The 25737-nt window shown below is 40.9% G+C and overlaps 1 protein-coding gene across 1 annotated transcript; it reads left to right on the top strand.

The window, feature by feature from the left end:
• Nucleotides 1-473: 473 nt before the first annotated feature.
• Nucleotides 474-23702, top strand: LOC105916229 (ubiquitin domain-containing protein 2). The gene is made up of 3 exons (XM_012850617.3): nucleotides 474-837; nucleotides 6396-6632; nucleotides 22593-23702. The coding sequence occupies exons 1-3, from the start codon at nucleotides 768-770 to the stop codon at nucleotides 23102-23104; spliced, it is 819 nt and encodes a 272-aa protein (XP_012706071.1). The 5' UTR covers nucleotides 474-767; the 3' UTR covers nucleotides 23105-23702.
• The last annotated feature ends 2035 nt before the right edge of the window (nucleotides 23703-25737 follow it).

Genomic DNA, 25737 nt, shown 5'->3' on the forward strand with positions numbered 1-25737 from the left:
AAAAAAAAAAAAAAATGCATTTCATTCAGATACATTTTTAGAGCAAGGCGGCACATGAAAAGTGGAAATAGCTTTTCCTTTTACCAAAAACACAGGCTGATTTTTTTTTTTTGCACGTTTAGAAATCCAACCATCCACTCAACTACTGATATTTTCAAGGGAGCCAGAACGGAGCAGAGCCGGTCCCATGTGTTCATGTGAAACCGAGCCACTGCAGTATAACAGCGGGAGGGCTCCCCTGACACTCTGCAGACGAGGCGGAAGCATCTCGGCATCTCCTGGTCGGGGACAAGCGAGCAGCTTCTCACCAAAACACGAGACTGCAGAAGTGTCAAAACGCGCCATGGCCCTCTTCACTATCGCCAAAGCAAACATGTGGTGTTGTTTTATTTAACCCCCCCCTCTCTCTCTTATTTCTTTCAAGTGCACTTCTTCTTTGTTGAGTCTCCTCCTGCTTCTCTTTATTTTTGTCCTCCTCCATTCCTCCGTCGGTCACCTTGTAACCATGTGAACCCTCTTTTTTCCCCTTTTACTGCTGGGATGAAGCAGAGGGAGAGAAAACTGCGCAGTTGCTGGGAGAAAAAAGAAAGAGTGAAGGAGGACAGAACAGGACAGGGTGAGGAAAGAGGAGACAGGAAGGGGGGAAGCTGAGAAGACAGCAGAGAGAGAGAGACGGAGAGAGAGAGAGACGGAGAGGAGGGGGTTGTAGCTCTAGCTGTGGGCCGGGGGGTGAGCTACCTAACCCGGGCTGCTCCGCCGAAACATCCATGGGTGGCTGTGTCGGGAGCCACCACGACTCTTCGGGCAGCTTAAACGAGAACTCGGACGGCACTGGAGGTAAACTTAGCGGGGTCCCGCGGTGCACAGAGCCGCTGGGAGGTTTGCTTTTTTTTTTTTTTTCTTCCTGCAGGCTTTTCGGCATGCTTGTCCTGGCTGGAGGTCTCCTCGCCTGCCATGATAACAACCCGGAGCCCCCCCCCCAGACAGACGCGGCGTCTGCGTCCACGGCGGCGGGATTTAAACCCGTGGAGGGGGGGAGGAGGACAGTCATGAACTCGGCAAACCGAGCCCGGTTTAGTGCGCTGCGATGCCTCCCTTTGTTCTTTGCTGTTGACGGAGCTAGCCCGGCTAAAAGGGGAGCTAGCTAGCCTGCTAGCTGCTGTATGTCCAACAAATATGGGTCACGGTGGTGGGGGCGCTTGTTGAGAGGCGCTCTGGCGTGATTCAGGGGTGATTTAAATTACGCACCGACTCAAACCCACCGCCGGCTCCGTTTTTAGGGATCCTCTTCCTAGCTTTTATTTGTGTTGATTATTGTTTTGTTCTTTTTTTTTTTGGAGCTTAATTTGAACTGTAAAGCGATGGAGGGAATTAACGGGAGGAGGCGTCCACAACTTCTCGGGTAAAAACGAAGCGTTTTAGTTCTCAGCACCGCGTCCATATGCCTTGGCTGCCACAGACAGCAAGGCATGCGCTGCTGCGAGTTCCAATCCCTAAAGCCCGGTAGACTTTGGCCAAGCTGCCTTCAGCTGGCGGGAGCTTGTTGCGCGGAGTTTGTGGGATAGTTTCCTGCGTTTGTCCTCGTCTTTAATTGCAGACTGGGACCCAGATCTGGGTGAAGGAGGAGGAGGAGGAGGAGGAGGCTGAGCGCCGATGCAGAGATAGAGCTTGGTTTCCTGGACGCCTTCCTCTTTGCTGCTTGCGCCTCTCCTGGCAGCTGCTGAGGCCGCTTTTCGCTAAACTAGATGATACTTCTGCTTTTTTTTATTATTATTTTATTTTTGCTGGTATTTGACACTTTCAGCAGAGACACAGAGAGAGCGCACGTTTGAGATGCAAAAAAAAAAAAAAACGACTCAGGCCACTTGCGTTTATCATGTCGTGGCTGCAAAGCTAAACTTCGATGCGTTTCTCAGGTTTTACGCGATGGGCCGAGACAAAGTGGAGCAAAGAAGAAGATGCACGTTTTTTTTTTGTTTTTAAGATTTTACACGTCGTAATTCTTTGCACAACTGGAAACGCAACCAATGCAACATTTCCGTTTAATTGGTTAATTATCACCCATCTCTTTCTCCTATGACATTTTGCTGCTTCCCTTCTTTGAATTTCAGTCTCAAATGCATTGAGACTGTCCAGCTTGCTGGCTATATTATTGGTTTTCTGTGGGTGAATTATTGAAAGCTGGGGTTTAAATAGCCAACAAGTGTTACCTTCCACCCGGTCCTTTGCGATAATATTATTAATGATGTGTGACGATTGTTTTTTTTTTTTTTTTGCTCTATACCGCGCAGCCCTGCTGTGAACAGCAGTTTTTAAGGCCTGCCATAGATCCTGAGTTGCATTCGGTCTAGACTTTGGCCGGGTCATATAAACACATCAAAATGCATTTCCACAGCATAATGCTGCCACCACCGTGCTTTATCGCGGGCATAGTGTATCTTACGGTGATATGCGACCGGACCTGTTTGTTGTTTTGCTTTGATTTACATACGGTGCTGTTCGGATTATAAAAATCCAATAAACTCCATTCAGGGTTTTTGGTTGAAATGTCACAAAAGTTATAAAGGTTAGAAGGGTGCGAATCCCTCTGCAAGGCTGCACATTTCTGCTCTAAGTAAAGCAGATGTCCTTACCATTTTTTTTTTACTGGGCTAGTGAAAGTCAAAACACTGTATATGAAATTACAAATACTGGCTTACATGAATCCTGAAGGGTTATCGAAGGACGACGAAGTCAAATAATGTTTAAAGATGTATTTTTGTCACACAGTCAGAAACATGAGCTGGAAAGTGGGTTAATACGGAAGCGGAACTCTTGTGCAAAATTCATAGTTTTTTACTACAATGACTACATATTGTTTGATTTTGTCAGTTAAAAATAAGCTGTTAAGTTGCTTTCATTTCCATTTCTTGGTTGCAAATCCAAATCGCCTCCTCCAGCTTCTATGAAGCTCTCTTCTCTAATTTAGTTAGTACCCAACTGTGCCCACCATGTTGCTTTGTTACTTTGCAAATAAAACCTTGACACTTATTTTTGGATTGTTGCAGATTGCTGTCTCCCATTGAAGTTACTCCAGACCATCTTAATTAGGGGTGCACCATATTAGAGGAACATAGAACTAAATATTATTGTTGAATACTGAAACTATACTGTTGGTGGGAGACTGATCCAAATTTTTACTCACTCTTCCATTTCTTTTCCTTTAGCATGACACTATCGCTCCCTGTGAGCCTCAGGGGGAGACAGTGAAGGTCCATTCAACTGGCCAAATATATTATTGTCAGTCATAGTTTGAATGCATGGGAGAAAGATATTATAGTCCGCCAGATATTGCATCCAAGCAGTGCGACTGCCTTATTGCACTCACTGATATTGCAGTGATGATTGTGATTCCATATATTGTGCAGCTCTAAACTTAATTCATCCAAAGTTTGCCTATTAATGTGTGTGTGTGGATGGTATTTGATGATATTTGTGAGGACAGGATATGATGGGATTTAACCAACTGCAGAAGAAGGAGACAAATTAAAATATAAACGAAGGGTAGAGTTGGATTAGGGCTGGGAAATATATCGATATTTGTTTCAAAAGAGATTTAAAATGAGGCTAAATTGTTTATACGGGGATGGTCTATGTTGGCCTGGAATTATACTTTTATGTATATTTATGTATTTATGTCTCATATTTATCTACAGTTTGTTAAAATTTTTTTGCCTAGGAGACATTTGGGATCAAACTTTGATTTAGAGATGCCTTTTTATAATTTCTGAAAAGAAAAAAAAAACATCAAGATAAATACCGTATATTGGCAATCATCCTAAAAATATTGAGGTATTATTTTTGGTCCATATCGCCCAGCCCTAAGTTGGATGAAAAGCCCCTACTTAGGACCCCAGACAAGCAGGGACCCCCAAGAGCTACTGAATTCACACAAAGACTTAGCAAACGCAAAGCTTCCTACTTCCATGCTAGTGTGTCAACAAGGAGACTTCTTCTAAATTTATGTTTTTAGGGTCGTGCATTTTAAATAACATTAAGATCAAAAATTTCTAATTCAGCGAGGATATAAAACAATCACCAAATCTGTGTTTGTAGTCGTACAAAGAACATTTTTGATAGTGTGCGTCTGGGTCCTGCACAGTGTTTGCAAACAAATCTTGACAAGTTAATGGCAAATTCCTGTAGTCGCTTGTAAGCAACAATATAATTCAACTTGGCCGTTCCTTCTGGAGTCTGAGTAGGAAGTGGTGTATCCTTTTAAATAAGTCAGAGAAATTACTCTTTGCAGATAACCCGAGCCGTTGCAAATTAAATAAAGTGATTGTAATGGTTCTATAGCTCAGCCCGACCCTTCGCCAATTCTTACTACCACTTCATAGCAACGCTTTTCCGCTTTGCACCCATAAACCAGAAGCATCAAACCCCAATCATCCAATCTCTGTCACACAGTCAATGTACAGGCGGTTGTGGGCTCACTAGTCGATAAAAATATGCTGAGATCAGTGCGCGTTGTGCACAACAGTTAGGGTTGGTTGGGTGGTGCTCATTCTACCTTCTGGCTGCAGGAAGTGTCATGCTAACCATGCACTGATATATACACGTCAGGGGGGTAGATGTGATTGTACGGCTAGTTATTTTGATTTGATCAGGCATCATAATCTGTCATATTTCATAAGGGCCAACAGGCCCGGTTTGGAATCAGAACCAAAGTAAAACGGAAAGTGGGGCGTCATACAAAAGTTTCAGATAGCATACAACTGAATTCAAATTATGACAATTTGTCTCCACGAGTCCCAAAAATAATGAAATATAAACTCGTACACCGTGGCTTAAGGACGTCGGCGTGAAATGCCACTGTGTAGGTATGAAACGGATTTACCCATTTAGAGAAGATGCAAGTCGACTCGTAGGCGGTAGGTCGTGCAAAATTGGGTCGTCCCCGCTGCTGATGCTGCTGGGTGGAAGTAATTCCTGGAATTATTCAGCTTCATCAAGGTCAACTCAAAACGACTGCATAAAAAATATTCTGCAATTAAGACTGCTGGTCTGGCCTGAGCCGGCTGCTTTCGTAGCTAATACATCCTTTTCCCTCCTAAAACTAAAATCTAAAAACGAACAGCAGCAGTCCCAGAGAGAAAGTAACTACTGCCTGCTCTCTGCTCTGATGATGGATCGTTATGTAGTAGGTTTATGGATCGCATCAGTCAGTGACCGTGCCTTTAACTCTGCGTAACCTTTGGCCGCTGAAGGCCCTGTTCTCCTATAAGCAGCCTGTTGAAGTTGAGTGATTAGAACGTGCCATTTGATCGGAGTACATGTGTACCAGCAGCGGGTGGAACGTGATATCTTGATCCTCTTCTCCTTTCTGTTGTGCACCCGGGACACACGCACGCACTCGCTGTCCTGTGCCTGCGTGGTGTTCGCCGCTGATCCAGATGGTGATATTCGTCAGCCATTCTGCTGCAGATGGAGCTCTTTTTTTTTTTTTTTTTTTGCTGCAACTATCCTAACATTTGAACCGGGTTTGGGACGTATCGTTGCCAGCCTTTAGCTCAGCTTATTCTGGGTGAATGCTCTACATCACTAATGGTGTATAATGTTGCTTTAGGTCAGTTTGTGAGGCTCGGCTCAGTGCCAAAGCAAAAGAAGAAAAGGGTAATTCTTTATTTTTCAGAGCTGTTAAAAGAACTATTTTCCTACTTTACAGTTTTCTTCAATGATTTGTGACCATGAGCTCATGAGAGCGTCGGTTTAGCAGCAGTGCAACGATCCGGAGACCACCAGCGAATCCACGTCCGGCTGGCTCAAAACAGACACAGGGTTCTAGTGCGGCCTTGTCACCTAGTCAAAGTTTGCCCTTAAATGCCATAGAGATGCTTTGGCAGGGCCTTAAACAGGCCGATCAATCTTGAAATACGTCCAATGTAGCTGTATTAAAACAATTGCACAGTGACATAATAGACTCATGGCCACTTATGACAAATGCTCGATGGCAGCTGTTGTCGCCAACAGTGGGACTAGCAGGTGTGAGCCGTAGGGGGTGAATACTTTTTCACCTTGGACCAAGTTGGTGTGGGTTCATTCATTTTTTTTCCCTCTTAATAAAATTATTTGAAAACTTCCTTTTGTATTTATTCAGGTTATCTTTGATATATTTTTTTCAGTTTTGCTCTTAGTAACATATCTTATTTTTATGATCTCTGCAGTCCACTTGTTCTCATTTTTACTTTTAAGCTTTATGCTTTGCTCTCAATTCCTTCATTTTCTCCTTTAAACATCTTTGTTTTCTTACAAAAATTGCCTTCTACATTTTCTGTTTGGTTCTTCTTCTCTCACCTTCCGTCTTCTGGTCTTTCCTCTCGTCTAATCCCTCTCTCTTTCTTCCTTGCCGTCAGTGGCTCTAGGCCGTAACCAGCCCCTGAAGAGAGACCGACCTAAATGGAAAAGTGACTACCCGATGACAGAGGGCCAGCTGCGCAGCAAGAGAGATGAATTCTGGGATACGGCGCCAGCATTTGAGGGCCGGAAGGAGATCTGGGATGCGCTGCGAGCTGCGGCCAGTGCCTTTGAGAGTAACGACCACCTACTGGCTCAGGCCATCCTTGACGGGGCCAGCATCACACTACCGCATGGTAAGAGACGATTAGTTACTGAAATGTTATGCTTACATAGTGATTAGAAAAGATCGCAATCCTTAAAAAGGAGGGGGACAGAGAAGCTAGGTGTATACTGGAATATATGTGCTGTATTCAGGTATATTACTAGAAAGTTTTGTGGAAGGTAAAAGTGCCGTTAGCCTTGAGAGGCTTTAACCTAAGGTGAGTATTAAACCAGCCTGGACATCCTTAACACCAATATAGGGCCACAGGTTCATCACTTATAGATCAAATCAAAATTAAAAGAAAAAAATGCTTGATAAATATCACTCTGCATGTAATTTATTTGTTTAATATGACTTTACTCATTCATTTTCAGGAATAAATTAACTTTTTAATTATATTAAATTTTTTTGAGATTGGCCTTTTATTCTGTTAAATTAACAACTTTTGTTGGAATAACCCTAAAATGGTTTTGACATTAATGTGTGCCGGCTGACAACAGGCGTATGCTGCAAGCGTTAATGGATCGTGTGTCAAAACTGAGAACATAACTAAGCAGTACAGCTTCCTTAGGAAGTGTGTTTTAGTTTCAGCTGTCATCTGAACTACCACAAACAGGAAGTGTGCTGCTATAGTGAGCTGCTTTTTCACTGCTCCTTCTGCCGTGTCATGATTTTATTGCAATTTGTTTTGTTAAAAAAAAAAGGGAGCCCATATAAACGTGTACATCGTTCAGCCTGCAGCTTAAGCGAGTTGAACTCCTCTAAACGAATCACTGTGACCGCATTTTGGAGTAAAAGCTGCTGGGAGAGTGTCTGTGCTACAGAGCAAATCAATAACCAACACATGAAAGTGGCTGTTTGTTTCAGCCTCGAGTGACTACATTTAGGAAGGTGGGTGCATATTAAAAAGACAATCCTTGGGGCCATCGCCCACACAACAGAAACCCGTCTTTGACATGAAAACTGTGACAAAACGTTATGTTTTGCTAAATTATCTTAACTTCATGGTATTTTTTTCTGTAGAGCCATTTTCTTACCTGTTCAATTCATGGCTGTTAATATACTTTATTGCTCACACTGTAAAGTCCTGCATTCATTGTAATACATGAACCCCCCCCCCCCCACCCCACCTCCCTCACCATAATGATACAGTTTCTGCAAAATATTTTAGATTCCTTGGAAAACCTCCCTGCATGTATTAAACAGAAATACACAATGTGTTTAATATATCTAATTGGAATGACTAGCTCTAAATAGAGTGGGAAGGTCCAAGTAGCGTAGTGGAATAAAGTTTTTTTTTTTTATTTAGTATCAAGTCCCGACTAAAGGCTGCATGATAAAGTGAGGATAAAATGTTAACAAGGCCCAATTGAATTTTGTTTATTGCAGTTTGATTCAATTATTTCATAATTCAATTCAAAAGCTTAGTATTGTCTCCGTATTACAAAAAAAGTCTTGAATTTGTTCTTTTCAATACTTAGGGGGTCCAGGAGTCTCTGCTGTGCAGATGATAAAGTGAAGGAAAAACAAGTTAATACCATCAACATTTAATGTATGCATATATGGAGAGGGAAGAGATTAAAGGCAGCCGAGTGTAATCTCGAACATCCCCCAGCACTTTAATATAACAGCACAACTAGAGTAATTGCTAAAAGTCACCTTAGGCAGCTCTGACCATGAACATTTTAAATGTTTCTATCCTAAATTAGACGGTATTACTTAAGGTAAGGAAGTTACTGAACTTGCGACTGATTTTCATAACATACTATAAGTCTTCTGTAGTACTTTTACATTTAGTTGTCAATATTTTATAGGAATTGTACTCATTTTGAAATTAAGCTGTAATGAAAGTTATTTTGTTTAGTTTTTTTTTTTTTTTTTTTTTTTAAATCGAAGAAAATAATTTCAAAACTTTGAATATGTGTACTATGGAACACCAAAGTGCTCAAAATGAAACAAATTCAATTCAGTTTTATTTATATAGCATCAATTCACAACACATCTCAAGGCACTTTACAAAGTCAAATTCAATGAAATCATATCAGACAGACTGGTCACAAAGTTTCCTATCCAAGTAAACCCAGCAGATCGCATCAAGTCTTGACAAGCAGCATTCACTCCTCATGAAAAAGCGTAGAGCTACAGGGACAGTTGTCTGCATCGTTGATGGCTTTGCAGCAATCCCTCATACTGAGCATGCATGAAGCGACAGTGGACAGGAAAACTCCCCTTTAACAGGGAGGAAAACCTCCTGCAGCACCAGGCTCAGTGAGAACGGTCATCTGCCACAACTTACTGGGGGTTAGAGAAGACAGAGCAGAGACACAAAAGCACACATTGATCCAGGAATCCTTTCTATGTTACATGGTAATGGCAGATGATCTGCTTCCCCTGGATGATGTCACAGCCAACAGAACGCCAGACCAGATGTACCTACTATGAAGAGAAAAAAAAACAGAACTAAAAGTTAAAATAAACAATTAAAAAATTGGGGAACAGTAGGAGAACTCAGCAGAGTGAGAGAAATAAATCTTGATATTCTCCAGCAGCCTAAACCTATAGCAGCATAACTATAGAGATAGCTCAGGGTAACATGAGCTACTCTAACTATAAGCTTTGTCAAAAAGGAAAGTTTTAAGATTAGTCCTAAAAGTAGACGGGGTGTCTGCCTCACGGACCAAAACTGGGAGTTGGTTCCACAGGAGAGGAGCCTGATAGCTAAAGGATCTGCCTCCCATTCTACTTTTAGAGACTCTAGGAACCACCAGCAGACCTGCAGTCTGAGAGCGAAGTGCTCTGTTAGGAACATACGGGGTAATCAGAGCTCTGATATATGATGGAGTTTGATTATTAAGGGCTTTATACGTTAGAAGAAGAATTTTAAATTCTATTCTTGATTTAACAGGAAGCCATTGAAGGGAAGCTAAAATTGGAGAAGTATGATCTCTCCTGTTGATAGATAAAAACATGATGAAATTATTATCTACATGAATAAATAAAAATATTTAAAGTGACAATGATATTGTGAAATAACCAAATGCTTATAAAATTATCAGCGCAATATTATGAAATATTTCTCATTAAATGTGTATAATAAAAATATTTCACATTAATACTTTTCACAATCTAAAATTGTTCCGGTATTTTTATTATCTTTTATAATAAAATATTATTTTTATTTCATAATGATGTTTTTTCCCCAATAGCTTATTTATTTCGTAATGACCCTTTGGTGTTCATAGTGCTCTAAACTTGCTTTTTCGTGAGTTTGAAGACATTAAAAAAATTTTCAGGGATCCCTGTTATCTAGAGGCTAAAATATGGCAATCCGTGAAAGTAAATAACATTTCTTATCTTAGCCATTTGGCTTTTATCTTATTCACTCGCGTAGATCATCAACAGTTTAAGGATGGAAAATATAGTAATAAAATGACTTGACGGAAGCGCAGATTAAAAAAAATAAAAATAAAAAATGGTAGTGTGAAACAAATGTAGCAGTCTTAAAATTTCTAGGCCAGCCAGTAAATACAAGACACCATTACAATAATTCAGCCTACAAGGATAAATGCCAGTAATCAGCCTGGGAGCTTTCTTAGCTCACGCTGAGACATTATCCCTTTAATCCTTGAAACCGTTGCCAGGTGACTGTAGACCGTCTTTGTGGCTGATTTGTTAAGGCTGTTCAAATTCGAGTCTTAAGTCCAAAATGAGATCAATAATTCTGGCTTTGTGGTATTTAACACTACAAAGTCAAATTGAGAACATAACTTTTGACTCTCTGATTGCTTTAATTGGAAAGACAGTCTTCCTATTATACTTTCCTTGTAATAAATACATTTTATACAAGCATGTAATTATTCCTGTGCAAAGTCTCCTAACCAATCTTTTAATTAGCTTGTTTAATGGCTGCTTATTTTATGGCTAATGCAAAGTGGGTAGAAGGCATTTCAACCATATTTTGGAGTGCTGAAGCTTAGCAACTGGAAACGGACCTAGAGGATTTGTTTGATAGATGTCAAGACAGCCGAGTGTTATATGGAGGATCTGAAGTGCTATATATATATATATATATATATATATATATATATATATATATATATATATATATATATATATATATATATATATATAGCAATGAATATGTTAATGTCATTATTAAATAATGTTTTATTTTTGGGCCTGCATGGTGGTGCAGCTGGTAGCGCTGTTGCCTTTATAGTAAGAAGGCCCTGGGTTTGGATCATGGTCTGGTGTGGCCTTTGGCCTTTCCTTATGGAATTTGCACGTTCTTCCTGTTCATGCCCGGTTTCACACCGAAACACGTTTTGAGCATGAGGGGCATCTGGTTTACATGCTAAGTCTCTGGTTGACGCGCCTCTGGGAGCGTCGTGAGGTCACACGCCGCGTTTTTAAGATTTCAGGCGTCTGAAGCGGCGGACGCTAGAGTTGGGGGGTTGGGGGGTGAACAATTATGCATCCTGTCATATTTGTTGTTTGCTTCATAAGAAATATTAATAGCTTGTAGGCATGTTCCGTAAATGAAGTTCTCAGACAGTCCATCTTCAATCCAGGTTGTGAGGCAACTAAACGTGAAAAATACCAAAGGGGGGTGACTACAGGTCACAGTAAATAGGACTGGGTCACAACTCTTTAAAAAATGACGGAATCTGAAACAAAACAAAAAAATCCTGATCAGGACAAATGTGCATGATTAATCTAGGCTGCAGTCAGGTCATGTGGAGGATGTAGGATGACTTCAGGTTTGTTGGGGAGAAGATGAAGCCCAGGGAGACGTTTCACTTCAGGTTTTGGTTTTCGTACCAAGGTATTTCAACTTCCGCTTGGAAATTTAGCAAATCTCTAACACTAAATTTGGCTCTTATGTAGTAGATAAACCTCCCCTAACAGTGATCAGCTGCACGAGTAGGTGCTTTGCAAGTGCGTCATTCCCCATCTATTCCTTATGCATATAATCCCATGAGTCATGTTGCCTCAGCGGAGGATAGAGATTGTCCTTTTTCTTCCCCTGGTAAGATGCCATTTCTGTTGTGAGCATCGGATGCTGTAATGTTTTTCCATGGTATCCGCAGTGGGTTTCACACATCTTGTTTCATTATAAGTGTAAATGTGAAGGTGTCAGAGTGAGAGAGTGAGATGAACTGTGTGCCAGAGACTAAACTCCATATTCTCATTATGTCAAAAGCATAAATGGCTGAGTAGTTGTTTTAACTGAAGTGTTAAAGCCATAAAAACACATTTACATCAGTATTTCTCTCACAGCATAATTGATTTGGTTTACATTTAGGTAATTAAGAGTGAACTTGCTTTTCATGTCATTTTATGACATGTATGCCTGTCCATGATTCAAGCTTGTACTTTTTTATTATTAATCATTAGCTCAACAGAAAGTAAGTGAAGCACTTTTATCTGAATGGAGGGGGACTGTATATTGGATACCTTTTAATGTTTTTACTTTGTTCCTCTTGGTAGTTTGGGAGGTCAGCTCACATCCTGCTGTGTTGCAGCTGTGAATTCCCCAGGCTTGACATCACTGCTTCATGCAATCCAATCAGGAACCTTTTCTGTCTTTACAAAAAAAGACACACAAGCATGCTTGGCTCTATGTCTTGATAGCAGCAGGACCTGGTAAGAGCGCTTGCTGCATCCACATTTTTTTTGGTCATTCATAAAAACACTGAAAGTTGTTTACAATGCCACGTGCCTGCTATGCTAACACAACACAACAACCCTATCACACTGATGCTTGAGAGCGCCTTAAACTGTCAGTAAAGCTCCTGAATCTGCAACAGTGAAGTAGTAAACCCCCCGGACAACATAAGCCAACACCATCTGTTTGAAGATTGGCGTTACAGACGCAGAAAGCCCAAAGACAGGGTTCTGTCAGTCTGAGCTCCCCTTCGAGATGAGCCTCTCAGTTCAGAACCACGAAACGCTCCGTTGTTCTGTGTTTACGAATCAATGCAGGAAAGTGATTAGCTACCAGCCCAGTTTCTACTAAAGATTAAAGCAACGAAACAAACCAATGCACCCCCATTAAGTTTTAAGGGCTAGTGGGGGTTAATGTGGCTAATAATAAACAGGTTATGGTGGAGCCAGACTGAAGCTAACAATTGAAGGAAAAAAAAAAAAAAAAAAAAAACCACACACTAGAAAACCCCTGGTATCCTACCTTGATAATGTAGTTGATCACAGAAAGAGAAATTGTACAGAGTGTCGAGTTTGTAGGCGTGAACCCAAAATCCAGCCAACACAGTGCGTTTTAAAAAGGTTTGAGAAGTAGAATGCTAGTAGACGAGGCAGGCAGGAATGGGAAGGAGGCCTCCAGAAGACAGCAGACAGACCAGGTGATGAAGGCAGGAGTTGACTTGAGCAGATGATGCAGGCCGAAGGCTCACCAGAGCGGGCAGAGCAAGCAGCAGGACCTTGAGGAAACAGAGCAGACACTGGAAGCCTTTATCAGTGAGGGCTGAACATCCAGCAGGCACACAGTACTGGGAGCGTTACTACAGCCGAGCACATGAGAGGAGACAGGCGACCTGGCAGGTAGAAGAAGGCAGGTGAGCAGAGTTGGGCCTGATTAGTGGCAGCAGGTGGAGCTAATTAGGTGACTATTGGCTGGGAGGAGTGGAGTTGTAATCCAAAAAGTCCAAAGGTCATGACACAGAGCTGCTGCTGAAAACATTAGCATTTACCTGAACCTTGTTTGCACTGTAAGAAATGGTTTTCACTTGGCTACGGCAGGTCTATGCAAAAAAAATAAAATCAAGCAGTTTATAGAAAAGTAAAATAATTAAACAACTGATTCAAAAGTACGTACTTCCATGGAGGATTTTAACACTTCTATTATTAGCTTCTCTATTGTTTTGCCCAATAAGGAAGTGATACTTAAATGACTGATTTTTCTAAATGAGTGCTCAAATGTCCCCTACTTTGTGGTTTTGCCCGAATTAAGGAAGTTCAAACATTGTCTTGTAATTAATCACAATTTTTGCTCTTGACTAGAAAGAGCCCTGTGCCTTCAAAAAGTGCTTCTGTGGTATTGAAAAAGATATTGAGTACTGAGAACTTCTCTTAGTGTCGGTATCAAGTTTAAAAACTTTGCATAGCGACATCCCTGGTAGATTGCACTTTCCCACCTGATCCGTGAGCCTCTGCAGCTCCTCCAGAGTTTCTAAAAACGGATAGCATGCATCACTTCCTTTCCCACGTTAAACAGCAGGCACCATGGTCTTCAGTGCTCACTAAGCCCAGCCTGTTGTTTCAGGTAGACAAGGTCTTGGCAGGTTTACAGTTGTACCATACTCGTTTCCATTTTTAGTTGATGAATTGAATAGTAACATACCCTGACCTAAAAACAGATTTCACACTGTCCACATTTGTATTAAAATATATGAATTATCAGTGTTTCCCATAGGAATTTGGTCTGGGTGGTGAGTGTTGGTCTTTATCCATCTTCTATATAGTGTATTTTATGTATTTATATAAATATGTCTTCTTTATCTGTTTTTTTTTAATCTTTTTATCCATCTTTCTCCTGTCTAGCCAGCTTTCTGTCTTCCTCTTTATTTGTTTTTGGTTAGTTTCTCTGTCGCTCTCCACCTTTCGATACCAATTATTAAATGGTTGGTATTGTGAAGTGTCTGGTATTAATTTCACTTTCATGTTTTTAGTTTGATTGACTGTATCCTGCTGCCATTTTTTTTGGGTTAGATTATTTGTTTTTGTTTGTCAGCTCAGCTTTGCTTGGCTTGTAGACCAAAAGTCCTGCAGGTCCATCCTGTTAGGGCGGACTAACGACTTCCTATTATTTTGTTTGTTTTTGTCTTTTAGAGCCACGTCCCCATTTTTTTTTACAGTAAATCAATTTCTTCCATTTATTTCTTTAACATGTTCTGTCTGGCAGTGTAGCACTAAGAATTGCTGTCTTAATGCCAAAATGAGCCCGACAGATTTTACTTTCACAAGTGGAGCATTACTGCTTTCGCTTTAGCGCTCCGCTTGATTTATATCTATGCATGAAGCTTTATTGCTTAACATTTATTTAACCGAGTGACCTGGCTTTTGTTGAATCTTCTTCACAACACCGAACATAGGAGAGTTACTCCTGCTTATGAGCTGCTGCTCATAAGAGTGTAACTGCTGCCATCATCATCATCATCACATCATCATCATGATTAAATTTGGTGCGTTTTAAAAAGAAAAAATGCAGGTCATTAGTTAGTCTCGCAAACTTTTTCCTTATCTGTTTCTTGCGTATTGTTGTTTAGCTTTTGTCAAATCGGACGTTTCATGTCTGCTGGCAGGAGCGTGTGTCGACCTGCGTGCGAACGCACGTGAGTCGGCGTGAGTCTGAGTTGGCAACAGGGTGAGAGATGAAAGTGGCACAGCGACCACATACAGACAGAAATGTTTTGCTGTGGTACCCAGTTTTTTTTTTGTTTTTTTTTTACACAATGCTTTTCAACTTTTTGTAAAAGTAGGTGACCAAAGTGAGGTAGAGAGAAATGAGCAGGTCACAAACCTCAACAAGTAAATTGTCCATCTAAATTTTCTATTTTTTTTGCCCGCTCTTTTCTAATTACTTATAGCTGTTTCTTTTTCCTTTTTTTTATCTAGTTGTAATTTTTGCCCGCCAAATCATAGCGCACCTTTTCATACATACGCCTGAAAAATTTAGTCATTTTGGTATCTCATAAAACATTTACAAACCTGTTTTGGGAGGAAAAAAAAGATAACTAAATTAAGCCTTTTAATTATTGACGAACTGACGTGGAGCAGAAAAGGTGCAGAGTAAATACAAAGAAAACAGAAACGTTAATTAAATCTCAGTAAAAGGATCAGAATGTATTTCTAATACAGGAACGTTGAATGAGTCTAAATTATTGACGAAATGAAACCATTCAATAAATAAAAAGATAAATTGGCAGAGAGCTTAACTCCCCCAACGGCAGACCCAAAGTTACACCCTTGTCCGCCACAGATAACGGTCACAGTCCAAGGGGAGGGAGCTGGCTGCCTGGTAGGAGAGTCTGAGCAGAATGGATCAGAAAGTAATAACCCACTTAATTTTAACGATGCTGCATTATGGCGACTAAAATTACCGTTTCTGATTTTAGGCTCGAAGGGCTCAGCTTGCCTGGTTCTAAGAAGCTCTGATTAGTTCTGATCATTATGGAAAATATCTCTCACACTGCAAAATAATGCACATAATGCCTTCTTTGGCATATAAATTCCTTCCTATCAGGGGTTCACTTCAGGTTGTTTTTTTCAATATCTTTTAGCTAATTTTTCAGTAGCTCACCCAAAGATTGAGATTTGGTATTCCATATTTATTGTTATTTTTTTATAAATACTAGGGGTTTGAACGTTTTGCACACAGGGTAGGCCTATTTTAATCTGCCAATAGCCTGGAAAACACTTGCTCAGACTTGAATGTTGATTTTCCTAGCATGGTTAACATGTCAGGTCACTTTGGGACATGCCAGTAATTCTCAAGTTACCTCCATTACTCATGGTGGCTTTGACAGTGTCATTCAGAGAATCGGATAGCTTTGGATGAGGTTCCATTCCACACTCGGTAATAGAGCGCTTCAGTAAATTAGAAAATCATCAACAAGTGGATTGATTTCAATAATTAAATTCATCATTTTAAATTTACACATAGTGTACACATAGTGATATATATTGAATTGTATATATATGTTAAATTTGATGATTATTACTTCAAACTAATGGAAACCCTGTCAACATTACATCTGGTCAATCAGATATTTTTAGTACAGAAATGGCATTTCCATGGTGTAAATGGTAAATGGCTTGTACTTGTATAGCGCTTTTAACTGGTCTTGACTACCTCCAAAGCACTTTACACTACAGTCTTAGTCATTCACCCATTCACACTGAGATATGTTAGTAGCTACAGCTGCCCTGGGGCAGACTGACAGAGGTGAGGCTGTGAAGTGTCTTGCCCAAGGACACAACGACAGAGACAGTCGAACCGGCAACCCGCCAATTGCAAGACAAACCCCTTAACCTCTGTGCCACCGTCGCCCCATAAGGTGACGTGTGGCTAAGACATGAAAAACTTGACAGATGTGAAGCAGACTTTCTGGTCCTTGCTAAAGAAATTGGCCGTTAAGAGTGCTGTATCCAACCATAATAGGAAAGTTGAGTGGAGGGAAAAATGTGGTACAAAAAGATGCACAAGTAATTTGTGTTTGTCTTTATTTATTTAGTTAAATTTGTATTGATATTCTTTTTTTAATTAAGATGGGCCTGTATTAGAAACACATAAACTGATGGACTTTAAAAAAAAAAAAAAAAACTTTAAACATAAGATATAAATTGTGTGTACTTGCGTAAATGGACACTTTGAGAATATATCATATTTGTATTGGTTTAAATTGTTTTTTTTGTTTTTTTTTTTTTATCTCCGGTTGCATTTTAAGTTAAGTAAGGAATTGTCTGAAATTTCTTGTGAATTATTCACGAAGGCCAGACCCGCAAACAAGGTGACTCATCCGCTTTTCATTGCAGGTCTGAGGGTGAAATGGTTTGGTATTTTTCCCCCTACTGTGATTAGTAGCACATGACTGATATTTACGGTTTTTCTTTTTTGGTGCTGCCACAGTCAAGGTTTTAAATGAGCCAGACTGGGGCAATGCGATGGCATAAATAGGTTGTAAACCAGTTAGTGGTGAGAGAAAACCGTCATCTGTGTGTATGAGCGGTCAATTGAAACATTTCCATGTTTAATGAACTCCTTAAAGGTGCATAGCCATGTTATTTGACTGTTGTTTTTATTTATACATCAATAGCTCACTCTGGTACAGTCTTTTTTTTTTCTTTTCTGCAGCACACATTGTGTTGCATGTTTGCTAAAATTGTTTTTTTTTTTATCTCATTTGTCCAGAAATCCTTCTTTGATACGTTTACTCTATGTAGTTTCTGGCTTTCTTTCAACGGCTGCTATAGTCGTGTCAATCTGTAAAGGCCAGATTTGGGGAGTGCATGACTGACGGTTGTCCTGTCAGCAGCTTCTCCCAACTGAGCTGTGGATCTCTGCAGCTCCTCCAGAGTTGACGTTGGCCTCTGGGCTGCTTGCCTGAAAGACTTGAAAGCTGTTTTCAGGGCTGTCCAGAGTGCCGGTTGACCATGTCTTGGTAGATATGGAGTTGTGGAATAGTTTTTCATTTTTGCACGAGATGCTTTAAAGCCTGGGGTATTGTTTTATAACCTAACCTTGCTATAAACTAGATCTCTGGCCTGTTTGATATAGTTCTTGGTCTTCATGGTGCCATTTGCTCAGTAATGTTCTCTAATAAACAACATTAGGACTTCACAGAACAGCTGGATTTGTATTGAGATTAAATTACAGACAGAGTCCACCTGTGTGTTAATAGTAAGAAACAGCGCTGGAGGCAGTTGTTTGCACTGGATTTTATTTAGGGGTTTCAGAGTTAGGGGCCTGAATATAAATGCACGCTATGCTTGTCAGATTTATATTTGTAAAAAAAAAAAAAAAAAAAGTTTGAAAACCATGAAGCCTATTCCTTTAATTTTCATTTAGAAAGTATTTTGTGTTGATCTGCCACCAAATTTGAATAAATTACATCAGTGCTACAAGTCACAAAAAACATTTTTATTTTTGTTGTGACCAGGCTGTTGTTCAAATGTGTTTCTCACCTTTTGATGCTGTAACATGATCACATCTATGTGTCGTCTAGTACCGTGTGCGCAGCTAATCTTATGCGAGACAGAGGTGTAAATAGACGTTTTAATATTGCAACTATTTGACTATGATTTATAATACCGCGCAACTAAATTGCAATTTCGGTTTGAAAAAAGCTGTGTTGAAATTAGACATCCAGCTTCAGGCTACGTTCTATTAGTGGTTTATTTCCTACCTTTTGTTTTTCGGTGACAGAGAACCCAAAGTCTTGCATTTTAATCAGGTGATGAAACAAGTCTGAGTTAGACATGGGCCAATTACTGACAAAAGGGTTTAAAAAGTCTGAAAACTGCTAAAACATTTTCCTCCATCCCATTGCTACGGTTTAAATTCCCTTTAATGAGATGTCAGAAGAGAAAACATGGGACAGTGGTGAACCTTCCCAGGAGTGAGCGGCCACCCTAAAGTGCTCCAGCAGCGCATATGAAGACTCAACAACATGTAGAGCCCTGCAGGCCTCACTCGCCTCAGCTGAGGTCAATGCTCACGATTCAAGAAAAATCTCGTCCAAGCAGAGTTCCCACTGCTGACCAGCAGAACCATAAACACTTATTTCACATTTGCTAAAACAAACAAAAAAAGTAAATAAAAATATTGATGACCCTTAAGACCTTTGGGGAAAATATTCTCTGACCTGACGAGACCAAATGGGAACTGGTATCTGATATAAAATTAACTGCATTTAAGAAAAAGATCATCATACAGGCAGTCTGGCATGGAGCGAGGGTCTGGGGCTGGAAGACATGCCCTTATCGATGGAGCCAAGAATACTGAGCGCTAAAAGAAACAATCCTGAAAGAGAATGTCCAGTCATCGGTTTGTGACCTTAAACACTCGGGTTATGCAGCACAGCAGGAAGTCCACCATGAAAGCAGCCTAACCCAGAGCTAATTCTCACTGAGCGGCTGTGGCATAACTTCAAACAGGTCATTTAGCTGGAAAACCCTCAAATGGGGCTAATTTAAAACAATTTTGTAAAGAGTGGCCAGAAATTCCCCCTCAACCATGTAAAAGAATTGTTGCCCTTTATGGCAAATGATTTCTTCCCACCAAGGGTGGTGCAACCCCCTTATTAGGTTTAGGGGATAGCACTTTTTTTTTCACCTCATATTTGAGCAGTTTTTTTGCTTAATGAATAAAATCGTCATTCAAGTTTTCTTTGCTTTAATAACAGACATTAGTTTTGATCTATACTGACAAAAAAAAATTAGAAATCTATGAAATGGACCCTAACAGCTCTGTATAATGTTGCTTAAGTCTGTATCAAAGGTAAAACATTAATGAATAAATGTTATAGGTAACCTGAATATAATTGTAATCTGTCAGAGTAATTTAGCAGCAGTAGGAATAATTAGTCCTATTCTGCTTTTCATTAAAAGCTAATAGGTTGTGTTTAAATGCTGTGATACTATATTATCCTACTTTACTGAGAGACTCTGGTGCTTGCCTATGTTTCCTCAAAACAACATCAAACCGTGTGTTTTTTGTTATTTTTTTAGACAATAAAATCATTAGAAAGTAAAATTCAAAGTAGATTTTTTTTTTTATTTCCTAATGTATCAGTGTGTTTGTAGGATACTCGTTGAGCGCTGTTAAAAATATATGCTACAAACGGGTCCTGTTTTAGCCTGGCGGTCTAGCAAAGGCACGCATTTTAAAACCAGAATAGCTTTCACGTAACCCAGCTGCGTTGATCTTCATACCAGTCAGCTCTAAGACGAGCGCCGGTTGTTAACCACGTCACCGCGCTCAGACTCATCGTAAGTCAGGCTCTCGTTTTCTGCCCTGCACTCCTACACGGAGTTGGTCAAACATTTCCCTGGGTCCTGGTCTTACTCTCACGTCCCCTCCCCCTGACTGCACTTTGACAACTGAGATCAGCATCCTGTGGGCTTCTCGGCTCGGTTTCACTTACCGCAGAACCTGTTGTGTAAGTCATCAAACGCGACCGGCTGAGCGACCTTTTCTAAACGTAGTTCACAAGAGGTGGGCTGCTTTCAATTCAGGGGAGTTTTTTTTTTTTTTTTTCTTTACATCAATAAAATTTGTGCAGTGTCTAACTTAATTTTTCCAGGTCTTCTCAGAAAATAAGACAACAGAGATGTGGCTGTTTGGGCGTGACATTTAATTAAATCAATCCTCGACATGTTAAACCGATGGAAGAAAAGCTGCTTTCAACGCCAGGACGGAATGATTGTGTTTCACTGGGTGTGCAAACTAGTCACCTTTAAGGTACCGTGTGTTGGACGCGCCTGAAATCCCCCTGAGGATCGCTGGGGGTCTCCCATATGAAGAGCCGGACCGCTACGCCTCTTATTCTCCCTGGTGACATAACGCTTGACACACAGCACATCCGGCTCATCGGGTCTTCCTGCTACTTGTTTTGAAGAAGTAGTGGAGATTCGGTTTTCCGTCGTGCTCGACTTTCATTTCCCCGTTCCGTCGTATAAAAGTGGGAATTGTAAGCGCTGTTAAAACTGGAGAGAAAAACATAGAACCATGTTACCGTTTGATCAAACCAGCCGGTTAATTCCAAGGAAAAACGAGGCCTGTGCCGTTATTTCTACGGTAAGAACGGCCAACGCTGCTAGTTGGAAAAAAGGTTTAACAGCTTTCCACTGGACGCTGCCCGTTAATTATTTACCCCACTGATGATAAAACATTTCCGTCATGCAGTTACGTTTGTGTGGTCGGCGTGATGCGAGTTACCGTAAGCGGGGTCTTGCTGTTGCTGAGGAGTTATTGCTTCCAGTACGCATTAAACCTGGATGTGGTTATAAAATTAATTATTACCTCAAAAAGTATTAATATCCCTCAAACTCTTTATTGCTCATGTAATGGTGTGTTGTCTGGATTTGACTAGCTTGACCAACAAAAAGTAGTGCCTAACTTTACCAAAACAGGATATGGAGTCTTTGTTTTTTTAAAGAAAGAAAGAAAAAAGATTAAGCAATATAAAAACTCTGTGGTGCATTTCCACTGCTCAGCCCCCTTTACTCTGATAACCTTAAATAACATCCAGTGAAACCAACTGCCTCTTCCTTCGAGCCAGGTAGGGGCGCAGCAAAGACGTTAAACAAGGCGCTCTGGCCAGATAAGACCATAATATCTTTATCTTTCTTTTTTATTTTTTATTTTTTTTTGGCCTAACTGCTAATTATGTTTTTGTGGAGAAGGACCAACTCTGCACATCACTCCCGAGTCACCGTCCCATCTGTGAACATGGTGATGGCAGCATCATGCTGTGGGGAGGAGCTTCTTTAGCAGAGACAGGGACGTTTGTCAAAGTTGATGGGGAAAATGGAGCCTTAACATACAGTCAGAGATACAATGGCCTAGTCAAAGTCCAGACCTAAATCAGAGGTTTGAAACAAATGCTGTTCTGTTTCCCTCCATACAATATGGCAGAGCTTGCACTGTTTTAGCAAGAAGAAATGGCAAAGATGGCCGAGACATACGACAGAGGACTTATAATTGTCTCAGCCCTCAGCAGAGGTGGCTAGTAACTAGTTACATTTACTCAGTTACATTTACATGAGTAACGTTTTGAACAAAATGTACTTCTGGGAGTAGTTTTACTGCACTCCACGTCTTACTTTTACTCAAGTAAATATTATAAAACAATATAGCTAGTCTTGAGTAAAAATTCAATTTTAACTTCACTGAATAAAGAACAAAGTTGTTTCAACCAAAAATGCCCAGAGAGACTCACATCTACAGTTTATATTAAGGAAAAACTTTTTGTTTGTAACTTTAATGGTATTTTCTATCTGCTGAGCTCATTGAGCCATTTACAGGTCAAGTAACTATGCAGTAAACACAATATATTGTCATTGGAAGTACTTTGCACTGTCCTAACCTACCGTATATACATTAAACTGCTTAGTTTAATAAGTCTTATGTCAAAAAACATTGTTTAGAAAGGTTTTCCTTCTGTCTGAATTTGTTTCTTTGTAATTGTTTGTAAATGGTTAATGTTAGTCATTAAAATATCAGAATTTGTACATAATTAAATATTTTTGCCTGGCCAATATTAAGTTAGCTGTTATAAATATCTACTCAGTACTTGAGTAGCCTTCTTACCAAATACCTTTTTACTCTTACATGACAAATTTCTTGGTTGGGTACTCTTTGCTATGACTAGAGTAAAAATATGTTGCTCCTCCTACATTTCTGTGTCCAAAACAAAGATAAACCGAACAGCAAAAGCCTTAATGCGCTGTTGTGTTCTTCCTCCAGGCGCTCTGACCGAGTGCTACGATGAGCTGGGGAATCGATACCAGCTGCCGGTGTACTGCCTCTCCCCTCCCGTCAACATGATCGAAGAGCGCTCGGACGAGCCCGACGGCTCCGACCCGGACTCCGTGACGGCGGACCCATCCACGGGCAGCGCCAGCGACCCCGTTCCCGGCGGCGAGTGCCAGCTGCGGCTCCGGCTCTCCACGGGCCGCGACCTGCGGCTGGCGGTGCGCTCCACGGACACGGTGGGCATGATGAAGCGTCGCCTGCAGAACCTGGAGGGCGTGCCGGCCGCCACGCAGCGCTGGTTTTTCTCAGGTCGGCCGCTGACGGATCGGCTGCGCTTGGACCAACTCAACATTTCCAGGGACTACGTAGTTCAGGTGATCCTAAGCCAGCGGCCCCCGCCGGAGCCCGCCCCGTCCCCCGGACACACAGCGGAGGCGTCCGGGCCTGCGGCGGAGGAAGGAGTGCCTGCCCTGCCTCAAGAGCCCACGCCGGTAGAGAATTAAGCGAAGCCCGGGCCCCGTCGGCGTAAAGCGAGGACGAAGGGACGCAGCTGAATTAAAGGCGACTCTTCTTCTCCCCTGTGTTCGTCCGTTGTCTTCGCCGAGAAGGGCTAAGTTAAGGCAGAGGAGCACAAAGACTCTTCTACGGAGAAAAGGCTCCTTGTTTTGGTTTTTACACGTTGAAATTTGGACCTTTTTTTTTTTTTTTTTTTAAGTCTTTTTAACTGTTCCTATGGAAACCAAACTACAAAAGAAGAACTTTGTGAGATGGTTACAAGGTTCGCTTCGCAGCCGAGAGGTCAAAGCGTCTCCATGTTGAAGTTCTGCTCACAGAGGGGGAGCGAAAAGCAGATCTGTCTTTTTCAGGCTGCAGCGTCTGGCCTTCTGTCCTCGGTGCAGACGGCTGAGACGAAGGGAGACAGTTCAACAATCAAACGTTTTTAATGCATTATAGCAACTAATGGGGGTCACATCTAATCATTTCAGTCAGGGTAGACGAGAAAGCTAACAACTGTGATGAAATTGCTAAGAGATTTTGTCTTTAGTATTGTGAAGAGCCGGCAGTCTGGAAATAAGGCCGGGGGCTGCTGCTGGATTCAAGGCTTCACCGAACAGTCAAATTAATCATTTAGAAAAACAGTAAGGTTTGTGTGTATGTGTGTTTGTGTGTGTGTGTGTGTGTGTGCGTGTGTGTGTGAGGAGGCTCCCACGACCAGGCCACAGACCACGTTTATCCATGAGCGAAAAAGGATGGACCTCAGAAACACAGTTGCATATTTTGAATAAAAATAGATTCTTTTTTTAATTAAGAGTTGTCCGGTGTTTTTATGTTTCCTTCATCTTCGTCCAGTCGTTTCCTGTGGGCTGATATATTTATTGTGAATTTACGTTAGAAACACGGGACAGTTTGCGTCAAAGACAAAATGTCTACACGCGCATCTATATTGATCGGAATAGGATTTGAGAATGTATTTTGTTTCGGTAATTCATAAAAAAGAGAAAAAAAAAGTCAAATTCCACACAGCGGCTCATAAACATTTCCACCTCTGTTAAAATTCCAGGTTTTGTGATGCAGGAAAATTAGGCTTTGATCATTTCAAACTTTTTTTTTTTCCCCCACTTGCAAACATGACAGTACAGACCAAAAGTTTGGACACACCTTCTCATTCAAAGAATTTTCTTTATTTTTTATGACTATGGAAATTGTAGATTCACACTGAAGACATTAAAACTATGAATTAAAACATGTGGAATTATATACTTAACAAAAAAGCGTGAAACAACTGAAAATATGTCTTATATTCTAGGTTCCTCAATGTAGCCACGTTTTGCTTTGATTACTGTTTCGCACACTCTTGGCATTCTCTGGATGAGTTTCAAGAGGTAATCACCTGGAATGGTCTTCCTACAGTCTTGAAGGAGTTCCCAGAGATGCTTAGCACTTGTTGGCCCTTTTGCCTTCACTCTGCGGTCCAGCTCACCCCAAACCATCTCCATTGTGTTCAGGTCTGGTGATTGTGGAGGCCAGGTCATCTGGCACAGCACCCTGTCACTCTTCTTTTTGGTCAAATAGCCCTTACACAGCCTGGAGGTGTGTTTGGACTCATTGGTCCTGGTGAAAAATAAATGATGGTCCAACTAGACGCAAACCGGATGGAACAGCATGCAGCTTCAAGATGCTGTGGTAGCCATGCTGGTATAGTATGTGTCACCAGCAAAGCACCCCCCACACCATCACACCTCCTCCTCCATGCTTCACGGTGGGTACCAGGCAAAGACACGATGGTTGGAACCAAAGAATCTCAAATTTGGACTCATCAGACCAAAGCACTGGTTTCCACTGCTCTAATGTAGTCCGTGGGCCAGAATCTGTAGGACGTCTCCTTAAGAACTTTCGAATGAACTGTCAGGGGGCAACTTTCTTCCACCAGGATAAGTTGCTACACATAGCAGTGATCTCAAAACACCAATGTTCCCACGTTTTCACTTGCACATTAATAAGTTATAGCCGATAAAAAAAATCTAAACTGTGGCGCTCAGGTCCAAGAGGTCACGTTATTCGATTTTTGCTGCTCAGCCAATCAGATTGCTGTATTGTCAGCCGAGCGAGTTCATCAGTTTATCATGGGTGCACCCGTAAGATGTTTGTATGAGTCACTACCACTGAGCTATATAATACACTGGAGTGCTGATTTTGCAGAAAAACTGAAGTCACTGGCTGCCATCTTGCTACTCCGTACTCTAACAGAATCCCACAGGATTTGGTTGCAACAACAAGCAGTTTTCTGGCTGTGTGAAAACGTTTCACAGGTAATTCTACAGTCAGTGGATGTACTAACACTATCAACTACTAGGAAAGTAGGTGCTGAAATATTTTACATGTTATATTAAATATATTTATATGTATATATAAGTATGTGTATATGTATATCTGTATATATATGTATACATATATGTAAAATAAACTAAAATAAAATATGTATACATATATGTAAAATAAACTAAATGTACGCTCTAATTCACCCGTTTTGTCACGGTGTTTGGCAAGAACAGTCCTTTTGCCTACTGGCGTAACCCGGAAGTAGCGCGGACGTCACACGTAAACTACTCTAAAGCTTGAAGAATATTCGAAATGA

Source organism: Fundulus heteroclitus, chromosome 11 (genome assembly GCF_011125445.2).
Source record: "Fundulus heteroclitus isolate FHET01 chromosome 11, MU-UCD_Fhet_4.1, whole genome shotgun sequence".
Taxonomy (NCBI): Eukaryota; Metazoa; Chordata; class Actinopteri; order Cyprinodontiformes; family Fundulidae; genus Fundulus; species Fundulus heteroclitus.

Coding starts and splice junctions, on each gene's coding strand:
- LOC105916229 (XM_012850617.3), top strand. CDS start 768: ATGGGTGGCTGTGTCGGGAGCCACCACGACTCTTCGGGCAGCTTAAAC. Junction 838..6,395: donor GAACTCGGACGGCACTGGAG/GTAAACTTAGCG, acceptor CCTTGCCGTCAG/TGGCTCTAGGCCGTAACCAG. Junction 6,633..22,592: donor CAGCATCACACTACCGCATG/GTAAGAGACGAT, acceptor TTCTTCCTCCAG/GCGCTCTGACCGAGTGCTAC.